This window comes from Chiloscyllium punctatum, chromosome 24 (assembly GCF_047496795.1).
Source record: "Chiloscyllium punctatum isolate Juve2018m chromosome 24, sChiPun1.3, whole genome shotgun sequence".
In the NCBI taxonomy this organism is placed as follows: domain Eukaryota; kingdom Metazoa; phylum Chordata; class Chondrichthyes; order Orectolobiformes; family Hemiscylliidae; genus Chiloscyllium; species Chiloscyllium punctatum.
Genome location: NC_092762.1, coordinates 45,253,898 through 45,269,435, shown reverse-complemented (window position 1 = coordinate 45,269,435; position 15,538 = coordinate 45,253,898). Strand labels below are relative to the sequence as shown.

The window sequence follows — 15,538 nt, the reverse complement described above, 5'->3', positions numbered from 1 at the left end:
CAGTCTGTGATTAACCCTCTCATGAATATGCATTCTGGTAAATAGTGTGTGTGAAGGTCAGAGTTGCATGTTGCATAAACCTCCCCCTGTATCAGCGACGCGAATGTCGCTAACTGTGGCCCCACTGTTGGCTGTGGATGAACCTCTGGATGATTGCCATGTTTGCACCCCTCCCTGGTGGACCAGCAGGAGGCTGGAAGAACACGGCAAGCCAAGCAATCAATTTTTCAATGTATAATTTCAGTTACATCACACTGTAAATTTTTGCTATAAATTCTGTGTGTTAGGATTGAGCCCTCCACTACCACCTGATGAAGGAGCGACACTCCGAAAGCTAGTGCTTCCAAGTAAACCTGTTGGACTATAACCTGGTGTTGTGTGATTTTTAACTTTGCACACCCTGGTCTAACACCGGCATCTCCCAATCAGGTGGAAGATGAGGTGTTGTTCCTCCAGTTTGTAGTTTGGTTCATGTGGCAATGGAGGAGGTTAAGGATGGTCATGTCGGAAAGGGAATTGAAGTGGGCAGTGACTGGTCGGGCACTGTGAGCCTGGCTAAGTGTGGCTCAGAGCAGACAAATCTGACTTTAATGTGGAGCTGGACTCACTGCACTGCTCCCAGGAGAATTATAAAGCTGCAAAACATCTGTGCTGACTGCTTCAAGGACCATTACACCAGTACTAAGGGTCTTTCAACCACAAAAGAATGGGGATCCATTTAGTTACCGGACTCTCAGTTATATGTAAATAGTATCTTGCCTTTGGGAGAAATGCCTTTGGGTTTGTTGGAACTGTCAGGAAAGTCAAACTCCAATGTTTGTTTCTTCCTTAGTGTGTAAACATTATACAGAACCGAACTACTTTAGTAAATGAGTATGTAGATAAAAGTTTTCTTATGAATAAAGTATAATTTTGAAATTAAAAAATTCTATGACCTGGGTATACCCAACATCGCCCTTATTCTGATAACTACCTTTGTGTGTGGCTGCAACAAGCTGTGCACTGATCCTCAATACCCAAACACCAGGTGTCACTGAGGTTCTACCTGTTCCCAGTTTTGGGAAGGATGGGCCTGGCCTCGCTGCTGCAGAACACTCCAAGTAGGTGGATCATTGCATATCCCAGCTGGCCTTTGTAGAGACATTTACAAAGAGCAACACCTTCGATCACCAGTCCATCAGGAAGTGGTCAGCATGATGTGTCAGCAAGACCATCAGGAAAAGGAGAGTGTTGATGAACAGGTCAGATTGTCCCCTGAGCAGATTGTCAAGGTCATTTGGCAGAATACCTCATCAGAACCTTCCAACAAGCAGCAAGACATCACTCAGCTGGTGATGAGGACGACACTGCCTGTCATATCTTTTATGGACATCCGGACTCTATGTGTCAACCCATGCTGCCCCTGAAATATTGTGGGGAGGTAGAGACTATCACACATCTCCTGCTGGAATGTGCCTTTGTAAAGGAAAGTCTGGAGAGAGATGCAGTGGTTTTTGTCGAGGTTCGTCCTGAGCAGCTCCCTGATGCAGGACTCTGTGCTCTACGATCTGTTCCCTGGGACGCACACCAAGACAAACATTGACTGCGCCTGGAGCACCATCAACTGTGAAAGACACTCTTTGTTCTATCCGAAACTTCTTGGTCTTCCAGAGCAAGGAGTTGGTTTCGACCGAATGTTGCAGCCTGGCACATTCCAAGGTACAGGACTACATGCTGAGGGATGCACTGAAGCTTGGGGCAGCTGCCATCAAGGCACAGTGGGGAAAGACCACTGTCTAAGTTCTTTCAATCAAAATATAATCAGGATCAGACCTTCCTGCTGCCCCAATGTATGGAGATAGTGTCCTGCATGAGTAGGAAATGCTTTTGGTTTCTGCAACTGCAGGGAAAGTCAGATTCCAATGTTGTTTTTCTTGATACACAAAGACTGTACAGAACTACTTTATATAGAACGTAGAGCAGTACAGCACAGTACACACCTTCGGCCCTCAATGGTGTTCCCACCTTTTATCCTAGCCTAAGGTCAAATGAACCTATATACCCTTCATTTTACTATCATCCATGTGTCTATCCAAGAGTCGTTTAAGTGTCCCTAATATATCTGACTCTACTTCTATCGTTGGCAGTGCATTCCACACACCCACTACTCTCTGTGTAAGGAACCTACCTCTGACATCTCCCCTAAACCTTCCTCCAATCACCTGAAAATTATGCCTCCTCGTGATAGCCATTTCCGCCCTGGGGAAAATATCTCTGGCTATCCACTCTGTCTATACCTCTCATCATATTGTACATCTCTATCAAGTCACCTCTCATCTTTCTTCACTCAAATGAGAAAAGCCCTAGCTCCCTCAACCTTCCTTCATAGGACATGTTCTTCTGTCTAGGCAGCATCCTGGTAAATCTCCTCTACACCCTCTCTAAAGCTTCCAAATCCTACTTTAGTACCTATCAATGTACTAGATAAAGATGTCTTATCAATAAAGTATATTTTTGCAACGTAAAAAATTCAGAAGTCAGAAGTCACACAACACCAGGTTATAGTCCAACAGATTTAGTTGAAATCACAAGCTTTCATAGCATCAGGTGAAGTGGAGGGAAGTGCACAGGCACAGAATATTATTTTAATACAACATCTTTACTTTACAATTCTCTCTCTCTGGAAGTAAACCCTATTATCACAGAATCCCTACATTGGGGAAAACAGGCCATTTGGCCCAACAAGCCTAGACTGACCCACCGAAGATTATCCCACCCAGACCCATTCCCCGTATTACTCTCCATTTCCGCTAACCAAAGCACCTAATCTACACATCCCTGAACACTATGGGCAATTTAGCAAAGTCAATTCACCTAACCTACACATCTTCGGATTATGGGAGGAAATCAGAGCACCTGGAGAAAACCCACACAAACACGGGGAGAATGCGCAAACTCCACACAGACAGTCACCTGAATCTGGAATTGAACCTGGGTTCCTTGCGCCATGGGGCAGCAGTGTTAACCACTGAGCCATCGCCTCTGATTTGCATTTCCTTTTTCACCTGTTTTGCAACTTAGTGTGGTCAATTGAGGCCATTCAGCCCCTTACACTTGATGGGCCATTCAATAAGATTGTGGCTGATCTGATTGACATCGCCGTGGAGAGAAGGTGACTGACAGGGGATTTGGTAGAGTTTTTCAAAATTATGAGCAGACTGGATAGAGTAGGTAGGGAGCAACCATTCTGCTCGTAAAAATAAAAATAAGATTGTTCCAGAGATGGCTGAGAAAGGGATTCTAGCTCTCTCGAACACTGACAGAGAGACCTGGAGGTCCTGATAGACAGAAGGTGGAGAGTGTTCACCAGAGGAGAACACGAGACCAGATCCTGACAACCTGCTCAGAAGTTGCCACTCGGCACAGTGCGGTGTTGGTAGTCTGGAGAGAAGGTCAGCACTGCCACAAGAAGGTGATTGAAACCAATATCTCCTCCTCCACCTTTGACAAAGCAGCCACAGAGCAGAATATCCAATCTTTACACAATCCACTCCTGTGGTGGATATACAGACAACCTAGTCCACCGAGTTAGCACCCAGGCAATGGAGATGAAAGCTTATGCTCTAATGTTTCATTCCTCCTTTGATCTGTGTTGGATTCTTGAAGAAAACGTAAGTCTGGTTTGTAAAGCACTAAGATTCGGTTAGCTAAAAAAGAATCCTGTATCACACACAGATGAGCCTGAACCACATGAAGTTAAAGTGCTCTTGTTGACCAAGCTCCAGTTAAGGCAACCTTATTTTAAAAATCCTTCATGTTTCTAAAATATTCCAATATTCCAACTGCAGGTTTGTGTGGATGAGAACATCAAGAAGCTGATGGTGATGTGAGTGACAAGAGTTAACCCTATCGTAAGGTCTTTGACCTGTGTTCAATTAGCCTCTCAATGAGCCAATTCTTGGGTCAGTGCCATGGAGCTGCCGTGGGTCTGAGAGTGAAAACCAACCAAGCTCTGAATTTCTGATCACTGTCCAGTGGCACCTTTCAGGAACACCAGGGTGTGGAACGAGAACAGAATGAAGAGCTTGATACAATTCACTGTCACAAGCCAAAAGAATGTGTTATGGACCAGACCAAACCCACTTCAAATATGTCAAAGATATAGCCAAGGCCCTATCATTTTCTTATTTAAAGGTAAGTGTAAGGTGTGGTGTTCCAGATATAATTCAAATGTTATACTACCAGACTTTAAGCTAAATGCACTTTATTCTTACACTATCGTTAAAACACAAACAAAGGAAAGGAGAATTAGAATAACTTAACTCTATTGGAAAATTTAATGGCATGATAGATTATTTAACTACTGAACAACGATTCTTCCAATATAGTAACATCCCACAAGCACACTCTTGGCAAAGGCAAATTCAGTGAAACAGATTGTCTCACACACAACAGAGGGAACTCTAGCTTTTAGCTGTAATAGAAAGAGGAATAAGAGCTTCCAAATCCAGGTTCAAAATCCCAGCAACGACTGAAAGCGAAACTGTAAACTGTTTCTGCGGGAGCCTGACTCCACCCATTCAGGCTGCTTCTATTTTTCCAAACTTTTTAAAAAACCCGAGGCCTCACAAGCTGTTTATCTTACTGGCTTGGAGTAGACCAATTGCTACCTCTGTCTCGATGTCTCTTCATAAAATAAAATGGACAAAATACACCTCTTAAAGCCAGAGGATTGTCACAGAAAAAGCACCAGAAAGCTTTCAGTGCACAATGAACCAGCAAAATTCACATCACATTCAGGAGACGAGTGGAGAAATGTGGTTTTTTTTAATCAAATCACCTTGATTAAAGACACTTTAAACATTTACGCTGAGAACAACTAGTTTTTTTTGAAGGTCTTCATTTTACAAAACATGGATCAGGGAACACTCGTAAGAAACGGTACCATTTCCATATAAAATGACATAAGATGAGTAAAATATCAATCTAGATCATGTTGACTTGAAACCGCTTTGCAAAGACAAGAAAGCGACTGGCTGTTTAGGGAGCTCAGTATTACTTCTAAACCATTCTAATTCTTTTCTTTCTTTTCCCCAGATACTGTGAATTTCATCTTGTTATTTCACAATGGTGGTTATTAGAAATGTACAATCATTTTTTAAATAGTGGGGGAAATGGAAAACAGGCACAGAGATCATGATGCATAATTAAACCCCCATAACAATTGCTACTGCTACAGGCTGCACATCAATTTCATTTTGCTTGATCAGTTCGATGATTAACCCTTTCATGTAAAAATGTAGAAACGAGTAGACAGCATTCAATTTGCTTTCTATCTCTTTCACTTGATCTTGTAGGCAGTCTGAATCTCCCTCCTACATCATACTAATGTCCTCCTATAACTTGCTGACCAAGATATCATTAGTTTGAAAAGCCCACTGGTGGCTCCATGGCACACGCAAGTGAGACGTGTTATGCCTCAAAAACCAAGATCAAGCAAGTTCTGCATGAAAATTAACCGAGAGGTTAGTTACTGCTGAACTCCCAACTCACAGTCTGACCCCCGAGGCTCCTTCCAATGTCTCACCCAAGAGGCTACTCTTCGAGTATATGCTCAAGTGGTGAGTGGGGCCAATGCCAGTGAAAACAACAAATGCTGTCCCAACTGATTTTAAAACTTTGGTACATTTCCAGAGAATCTATAGACAGCTCAGGAGCATGAGTCATCGCTGAATAATTGCTTCCTGGTCAGGAAATGGTCAGAACAATGGAAATCCCTTGTCACTGCCCTCACCCAATATAATTAACCCAACCAGGAAGTCAACTGTGACACTTATGTGTATGTTTCAGTGCCACACAAGATTATCCAACGACAGGAGAGTTCATTTTTAAACATTTATTTTGGGGGGGAGAGTTCTGCTAAGTTACTGCCAGTCGCCTCAAAACATTTTCCATTGAACAGGGTGGAGTCTGTTTAGAAAAAAGTTACATTAGTCAGGGATTTCAGGGAATCCCACATATGCTGTTTATTATCAAATTAAATGCAGTAGCTCACACACCCAGCCAAGCTCTTAGTGTAGAATGCATTTGACAACATGTAATTTGGTTCTATTTATATACAGATCCCCAATTCATTATCAAAGTCATTGTGAGAGACTCTCGATTCCAGTATGGAATGACTTCACAAAATTGAAAGGAAAGGTTAATGGTCAGGAATACTGAAAATAGTGGCTTGGCATTTCCACTGCTTAAATTTAATGTGGTCTATTCACTGCAGCCTTCTTCAAAGAAATGTACATTTAATGGTAACTTCACTCCCTGGAGGGGGCTTATTTCATATTAAATTTAACAACAGGTTCATTCTGAGTGAGTCCACAATTGAAATCATTAACTTTGTCAGAATAACATCACATAAACTGGAGAGATCTTTTCAGGGAAGAAGCCAGAATTTCCTCATAATCCAAGGCCTGTAATAAGTGAATAACCATACTGTAGCAAGTAAAAATGTTTAACATTGTAAAAAGTGCAGGAAGTTTTGCTTTATAGTGAAACTACTCTCTTCAGCTTAAACAAGAGGGTACACTGCGTAGTTAGCAATTCCACAGTTGTTGCCTCTGTCCTTGGACATCTTGATGTAGCCTTTGTCACCCCACCATAGTCCAAAACTGTGGGCAGAAACATTAAAGATGAATTAAAATTCAAGCCAATTACATTGGTTTGTCACAAATATGCTGAACTGGATTGTAATTTGTGGAGGTGAAGCTGAGCAGGTGAGTGTGGATCAATTCCTGGCCAGTCCGAGAGGTTAGCCTTCACTACAATCACATCCTGCCCTTCCCCATAATGTTATCACAGGCTAATTGACTAACAGAGGAGGGAAAAACGCTTAGAACAACTGAGACTCTACAAGGCTACTGAGCTGTGTGTGTTTTGGCTAATCACAGCCTCACAGACTTCATCTCTGCTTTATGTTGCAGAGCTCCAACATGTTGCACTTTAGATTGGACATTATACCTCCTAATCCCAGTTGGCTATGAGACAAGTGGAAAGTATCCCTATTGAAGAACAAAGGATGTAGAATTAGGCAATGCCCATATGGGAGGGTGATAACAGCCATAGAGCAGTTTTAGCAGGAGCCTCACTGCAGGTCACCGGGAATGAGTGCAGTACGAAACAGAAAGTATATAAAGGGGTCTTTCCAATGACAGCAGGGATGGAATGATGATGGTAGAGAATCAGTCTGTTATAAACTTGCACCAAAACAATGAAAGTCAGCCTGAAAGTAGAATAGGTATTCAATACTGCCTGTATTCCAACAACTAATGCAGAAAATTACCCCCATCATTTTCTAAAAAGGCCTTAATTTTATCCCAATAACAATTTGACTTTGTACTTTTACATGATAGGTAGAAATATTACCTATTAAAACATTCTTACTAGCATAGAATATTAACATAGAAGTCGAAATCTCATGTGTTCATTTCTATCTATTGTTGCATAAGTGCCTACATCTGGTTGATTGTGTGGATAGGTATCTTAGATGCTAGATTCAGCTGTACCTGTTTTTAACGATCCAGTAGTTATGACCATTTTCAGTTCCATATCCCACTATCAGCACTCCATGATTGATATCAATGTTTTTGCAGTTTGGTTCGTAGTAAACACCTATAATGATAAACATTTATATCACAGCGTAAGCATTAGCGACTATAACTTCAGCAAATATTTATAGACACAGTTCTCAATTTATATCGAGTTGTAAGATAATACATGGATCAAATTAATCTGTTTAAGGAACCAAATGCCCCTATAACAGTACTAGGCCATTCTTTAAAAAAAATTCTTAAGTTCAACAATTTTGTTTAGAATCTCTCTTTGATCATTCTCATATATCCCACGTAAGATTAAACAGCATAAAAGATCAATCATCCCATTATGCTTGGACCAACCTTTTGAAAGAATGCCTGGGGACAGTTAGCTCAGCTGAAGAAGTGTGATGCTGTCAATAGTACACACCATCCTGACTCAGAACTATCTTGGTCATTCTCTTCAGTCCTGTGACTCCTTCCCTAACAGAAATGTGAGGCTACCTTCACCCAAGGGCTGCAACAGGCAGCTCACCACTACCTTCTCCAGGGTAACTAGACATGGGTACAGCATGGACAGGAATAGTTGTTGCAGGTTCTGGGATTTAGATGTTTCAGTAAGAACAGAGAAGATGGTAAAAGAGGGGGAGGTGTGGCATTGTTGGTCAAGGACAGTAATACGGTGGCAGAAAGGATGTTTGAGGACTCATCTACTGAGGTAGTATGGGCTGAGGTTAGAAACAGGAAAGGAGAGGTCACCCTGTTGGGAGTTTTCTGTGGGCCTCCAAATAGTTCCAAATAGAGGAAAGGATAGCAAAGATAGGAGCGAGAGTAATAGGGTAGTTGTTATGGGAGAATTTAACTTTCCACATTTTGACTGGAAATATTATAATTCGAGTACTTTAGATGGGTCAGGTTTTGTCCAATGTGTGCAGGATGGTTTATTTAGACAAGCCAACAAGGGGCGAGGCCACATTTGATTTGGTACTGGGTAGTGAACCTGGCCAGGTGTTAGATTTGGAAGGAGGTGGGCACTTTGGTGATAGTGACCACAATTCAGTTATGTTTACTTTAGTAATGGAAAGGCATAGGTATATAATACAGGGCAAGAGTTATTGCTGGAGAAAAGGCAATTATGATGCAATTAGGCAAGATTTAGCATGCATAGGATGTGGAAGAAAACTGCAGGGGATGGGCACAAATGAAATGTGGAGCTTATTCAAGGAACAGCTACTGTGTGTCCTAGATAACTATGTACCTGTCAGGCAGGCAGGAAGTGGTTGAACAAGGGAGCTGTGTTTTACTAAAAAAGTTGAATCTTCTGTCAAGAGGAAAAAGAAGGCTCAGTTAGGGTGCTTCGGAGTTAGAAGTTGGCTAGGAAAGACTTAAAGAGAGAGCTAAGAATAGCCAGGAGGAGGCATGAGATGTCATTGGCAAGTAGAATCAAGGACAACCCTAAAGCGTAATATAGGTATATCAGGAATAAAAGAATGACTAGAGTAAGATTAGGGCCAACCAAGGGTAGTAGTGGGAAGTTGTGTGCAGAGTCTGAGGAGATAGGAGAAGTGCTAACTGAATTTTTTTTGTCGATATTCACACTGGAAAAAGACAATATTGTTGAAGAGAATACTGAGATACAGGCTACTAGAATAGATGAGATTGAGGTTGGCAAGGAGGAGGTGTTAGCAATTCTGGAAAGTGTGAAAATAGATAAGTCCCCTGGGCCAGATGGGATTTATCATAGGATTCTCTGGAAAGCCAGCGAGGAGATTGCGGAGCCTTTGGCTTTGATATTTATGTTGTAATTGTCGACAGGAATAGTGCCAAAAGATTGGAGGATAGCAAATGTTGTCCCCTTGTTCTAGAAGGGGAGTAGAGACAACCCTGGTAATTATAGATCTGTGAGCCTTACATCAGTTGTGGGTAAAGTGTTGGAATAGGTTATAACAGATAGGATTTATAATCATCTAGAGAGGAATAAGTTGGTTAGGGATAGTCAACATGGTTTTGTGAAGGGTAGGTCGTGCCTCACAAACTTTATTGAGTTCTTTGAGATGGTGACCAAACAGGTGGTTGAGGGTAAAGCAGTTGATGTGGTGTATATGGATTTCAATGAGGTGTTTGATAAGGTGCTTCACAGTAGAAGGATGAGGGCATAGAAGGATGGTTAGTAAATTTGCAGATGACACTAAGGCCCATGGAATTGTGGATAGTGCTGAAAGATGTTGGAGGTTACAGAGGGCCACAGATTAGCTGCTGAGCTGGGCTAAGAGGTGGCAAATGGAGTTTAGTATGGAAAGGTGTGAGGTGATTCACTTTGGAAGGAACAACAGGAATACGGAGTATTGGGGTAACAGTAGGATTCTTGATAGTCTAGATGAGCAGAGAGATTTCGGTATTCATGTACATAGATCCCTGAAAGTTGCCGTCCAGGTTGATAGGGCTATTAAGAAGGCATATGGTGTGTTAACTTTTATTGGTAGAGGAATTGAGTTTCAGAGCCACAAAGTCATGCTGTAGCTGTACAAAACTCTGGTGCAACCGCATTTGGAGTATTGCATACAGTTCTGGTCACCACATTAAAGGAAGGATGTGGAAGCTTTGGGAAGGGTTCAGAGGAGATTTACTAGGATGTTGCCTAGCACGGAGGGAAGGTCTCATGTGACAAGGCTGAGGGACTTGAGGCTGTTTTCGTTGAAAAGAAGAAGGTTGAGAGGTGACTTAATTGAGACATATAAGATAATCAGAGGGTTAGATAGGGTGGACAGTGAGACCTTTTTTTCTTGGATGGTGATGGTTAGCATGAGAGAACATAGCTTTAAATTGAGGTGATAGATATAGGACAGATGTCAGAGGTAGTTTATTTCCTCAGAGAGAAGTAAGGGCATGGAACGCACTGCCTGCAACAGTAGTAGACTCGCCAACCTTAAGGGCATTTAAATGGTCAATGGATAGACATATGGATGAAAATGGAATAGTGTAGGATCAATGGGCTTCAGATTGGTTCCACAGGTCGGCGCAACATCAAGGGCTGAAGGGCCTGTACTACACTGTAATGTTCTATGTACTAATTAAAAACTGACAATAAATGCTGGCTTGGCCAGCGATGCCCATATCCCAAGAGCAAAGAAACAAAATCCCATTTTGGCTGAGGTAGCTCTGGGGGACTACCTCCTCATCTTGCCCTGAAACCATGGTAAATAACCTCTGGTGGTGTGCACGCCAAAGGGCAAAAGCAGAGCACATCATGTCCTGGCCATTCATTCCAGCTACCAGATTTCCCAATGGATCCTCATTGCCTCTGGGATCACATAAACGTAGCCAAGGGTGTGAGGGTAGTCATACACATTCTTTCATCATTCCCGTGACATTCCTTAGTGTAGGTTTAATAAGTGTGACCTTTGAAGTTACTTATGGCTTGGAAATACTCAGGTATCAAGGTACCTAACAATTAGTCCCAGTGTCCTTTCCTTCCTCATAAGCCAATCAATTTTCTCACTTCAGGTGATATATCTCATTTCAAATGCAGTCAATCTGTTCCCATCATCCTCTCAGGCAGTGCATTCCAACATGAATAATTGTATAAGGAATATTTTTCCCTGTTTTTTTTGACAATCAATTTAAATATTCTAGACCCATTGGGAATTGTTTCACCTTCTGTATATGATCAAAACATTCATGACTAATTCACGTTTCTGTTAAAACTATACTTAGTCTTCTAGATTCCAAAGAAGAACATCAGCTTCTTTCATCTTCGTATGTAACTTAAGTCTTCCGTCCTCATCACATCCTTTCAACTTCCCTCTACCTCCTTTCTCAAGATGTCAGCCCAGAACCAGGCATCATACACCAGTCGGAGCCGAACAAATTTGGGTGGAATATAACACCAAGTGCGTGTCTTGTTCTCCCCTTACCCTGCCGCCTTCAGACATCTATACATACATTCCCAGTTCTCTCTGTTCCTTTAAAATTGTGCCATTTAGTTTATGTTGTTTATCCTCTTCCGGTCAAAATGAATAATTTTGTATTTCTCTGCGTTAAATTTAATTTGCCATGAGTCTTTCCAGTTCACCAAACTATCTAGGTCCTCTTGAAGTCTACAACTAATCTCCACACTGTTCACTACATTTCTGAGTTTATATTTTAGCTGAGAATATCAAAATTATATTCTGTATAGCTATGTCTATACCATTAGTATATATCAAAAAGGGCAGAACCTGCAAAATCACAGTGGGGACCCTACTGTACACACCCCTCCAGACTGGGAAACAACAGCTCTCTCCTACTCTTGTGTACAAGCAACACTTTGAATCTAGTAGCTTCAATTTTGCTAACTTGGAGCTTGTACAGGATATGAAGTCAGGCCCTCTCAGATTAAAAATCAGTGAGACCTCTCTGAAAGCAAGAATCATGCCCCCATACAAACTGGAGCATTGCTGATGGCTTTGATTAGACCCCTACCACAGAGTAGATATTTGAACGAAAGATATAAAAGAACGGGCCAGAAAAGTTGGGACAAGAATAAGCACAGAAAGAAACAAAAGACCAACATGCTTATTTAATTGTTAACTGTGGCACAACTGGTGGCATTCAGACCTCTATGAGGTAGGCATCTGGGCTCAAGCACAAAATCCAAGCTCATAATGCATTATTGAGGGAGTCCAACACTGTCAGAGATGCTGCTTTCGATAAGGTACTAAACCAAGACCTGCCTTTCAAATGAGCGTAAAACATCCCTGAGCTCTATTTCAAAAGATAGCAGGACAGTTATCCCTGGTGGCCTGTCTAACAGTTGTCCCTCAATCCACATCGCAAAAACATACTTGAGTTTGCTGCATGCAAATTGGCTGCAGTGTTTCCAGTATTACAACGAACATTGCAAAAGTACATCATTGTAAAGTATTTTGAGACATTCAGCAGCCATAAAAAGTGCTATATAAATGCAAGTTTTAGTCCATTAAGATATTGAGATGGAAAGTGTACATATCTTTACTGAAAGAATTTGACTGGAAGTGTGTATGACAGTGTAAAAAGGTTCTTTTCCATTGATTCGAGTAAGAAAAAGCATTTTCCTTACTTTTTTTTACTTATTCATCTTGTGAGGTGTGGGCACCACCAGGCTGGGCCAGCATTTATTGCCTGCCCCGAGTTGCCCTTGAGGAGGTGGTGGTGAGCTGCCTTCTTGAACCACTGCAGTCCATCTGCTGTGGGGTGACCCACAATACCCTTAGGGAGGGAATTCCAGGATTTGACCCAGTGACAGAACGAACGGCGATATATTTCCAAGTCAGGATTGTGGGTGACTTGGAGGGGAACATGCAGGTGGTGGAGTTCCCACATATCTGCTACCCTTGTCCTAGATGGAAGTGGTCGTGGGTTTGGAAGGTGCTGTCTGAGGATCTTTGGTGAATTCCTACAGTGCATCTTGTAGATAGTACGCACTGCTGCTACTGAACATCAGCGGTGGCGGGAGTGTATGCTTGTGGATGTGGTGACAATCAAGCAGGAGCTGCTCTGTCCTGGATGGTGTCAAGCTTCTGGAATGTTGTTGGGGCTGCACCCATCCAGGGCAAGTGGGGCGTATTCCATCACACTCCTGACTTGTGCCTTGTAAATGGTGGACAGGCTTTGGGGAGTCAGAAGGTAAGTTACTCGTCACAGTAATCCTAGCCTCTGACCTACTCTTGGCGCCACTGCGTTTACGTGGTTTATCACACCAGATAAAGTAATAAATTTGTTCCTGTGTACCATGAGTCTGAACCTCCTGCGGAAGTGGTGGATGTGGGTATAATTACAACATTTAAAAGACATTTGGATAAGTTCATGAATAGAAACCGTTTGAAGGGATATGGACCAGGAGCAGGCAGGTGGGGCTAGTTTTTGTTGAGGATTTTGTTAGGTATGGACTGGTTGGACCGAAGGGTGCATTTCCGAGCTGTGACAATGACTCGATGACTCTATTAGCAGTAACCTTTAACCTCCAGTGACTGTCTATAAGTGATTTTATGGGTCAAAAAATATATAAACATTCAAAAAATAATTAGCACTTTTGAAAATGTGCAGTGGGCGGTCACTGGACATTGAGATATTATCTATGTGGGCTTTCAGGACGCATTTGGTAAGGTTTCACTGAATCACAGAATTGATACAGTACAGAAAGAGGCCACAGTGTCAACCTTCTAAATTAGAGCCATTCTCCAGCCTTCTCCTTGTAACCTTGCACCTGTTTTTTTTTTGCATAACCATCAAATTCCCTTTCAGGCATCTCCATTGAACCCAGCTTCACCACACTCCCAGGGAGAGTATTCAAACCACTTGCTATGTGAAAAAGCTTTCCCTCATATCACTTTTGCTTCTTCCACTAACTACCTGAAATCGTTCCACTCTCACTCTCCAGCCTTTCATACAAAATGGGGAAAATTTCTCCCTCCTTACTCCTGTCCACAACTCTCACGATTTTGAATACTTCAAACAAGTTACCTCTCAGATGCCTCAATTTCTCCAATCTGTCTTTCCATCTAAAATTCTTCATCATTGAAACCATTCTCACAAATGTTCCAAAATTTATAGCAAAAATGAAAAAAAATGGAATTAAAGGTGGAGTAGTGATATGACTTATAATTGATTACAACACAGAAAATAGGGTTAAGAAGAATGAGTTTTGGTTAATAGAAAAAGGCAATGGTGCTGCCCAGAGATCTGATCCAGGCCCTCATGTATTCACCCAAGGAGCAGGAGAATCGACGTTTCGGGCATGAGCCCTTCTTCAGGAATGAGCCCTCCTGAAGAAGGGCTGATGCCCGAAACGTTGATTCTCCTGTTCCTTGGATGCTGCCTGACCTGCTGCGCTTTTCCAGCAACACATTTTCAGCTCTGAACTCCAGCATCTGCAGTCCTCACTTTCTCCCCTCATGTATTCACCATCAATCTTAATAACATACATGAAGAATATTGGATTGTATATACATGTTTGCAAGTGACATGAAGTTAGGCTCAGTAAGTTTTGCGGATGGGAACAAGAAGTTACAAAAGTAGTCAAACTAAATGAGAAACTATAGCAAGTGGAGTTTCCTGTCGGAAAAGTAAAATTACATACTTCAAACCTGAGGAGGGCAAATCATAAAATATTTTTAATAGTTAAAGCTGTGGTGGAGCAAAGGGATGTCAATGTGCATTTCTCACTAAAAGGAAGTGGAGTCATGCAGGAATTAGTCAAAACGGTGAATGCAATGTTGGTATTTATTTTAAGAGGGCAAATGTATATACTGAGCTTCAGGCAGACTTTATCTGGAGAACTATACTCAATGTCGGGCACCAAAATTAGAAACGATTCAATAGAGTTGAAGGCAATACAGAACAAATTGACAGAAAAGTAACAGGTCTTCCATTGCTATGTTCATAAGGACTGGCTGCATAAGCACGGCTTTTATTCCTTTGGGTTTAGAAGGTTGAAGGTGATCTAACCAAAGTAGGCTTTTCCCCCAGAGTGGAAAGGTCAGCTATAAGAGGGCACATGCTCAAGGTGAGGCGCAGGGGTGAGGGTGGAGTATGGGGGAGAAGTGCAGGGAAAACGTTTCACCCAGAGGGTGGTCGGTGCCCTGGAACGCACTGCCTGTGGAAGTGGTAGAAACAGGCAGGTTAACAACATTAAGGCATAATTAATATATACATAAACGGAAGGTGAAAAGATGGATAGAAATCATGTATGGGCAATAAATAGTGGCTCTAAATAAGGATTAGGAAATAGTGCAGGTTTGTGGGCTTGCATTATTAAAGTGATAAAGGAATTTGTTAAGGAAGATGCAAAGAAATATTTTTCTCAGACAATCCATCCTAAGGAGTTATAATACGAGTCCATTTTTTAATTAGATTCCCTACAGTATGGAAACAGACCCTTCAGTCCAACAAGTCCACACTGACCCTCCGAAGAGCAACCCACCCAGACCCATTCCCCTACCCTGTATTTACCCCTT

At 41.9% G+C, this 15,538-nt stretch overlaps 1 protein-coding gene across 1 annotated transcript in view; it reads right to left on the bottom strand.

Moving 5' to 3' along the window:
* Nucleotides 1-4,787: 4,787 nt before the first annotated feature.
* The window catches only part of LOC140494521 (procathepsin L-like), a 36,571-nt gene continuing 25,820 nt past the window's right edge, over nucleotides 4,788-15,538 (bottom strand). The window contains exons 7-8 of the mRNA XM_072593785.1: nucleotides 7,539-7,644; nucleotides 4,788-6,644 (exon numbers count right to left, since the gene is read on the bottom strand). Of these exons, the coding sequence (XP_072449886.1) occupies nucleotides 6,545-6,644; nucleotides 7,539-7,644 (206 nt within the window). The 3' untranslated portion in view covers nucleotides 4,788-6,544. The remainder of the gene's footprint in view (nucleotides 6,645-7,538; nucleotides 7,645-15,538) is intronic.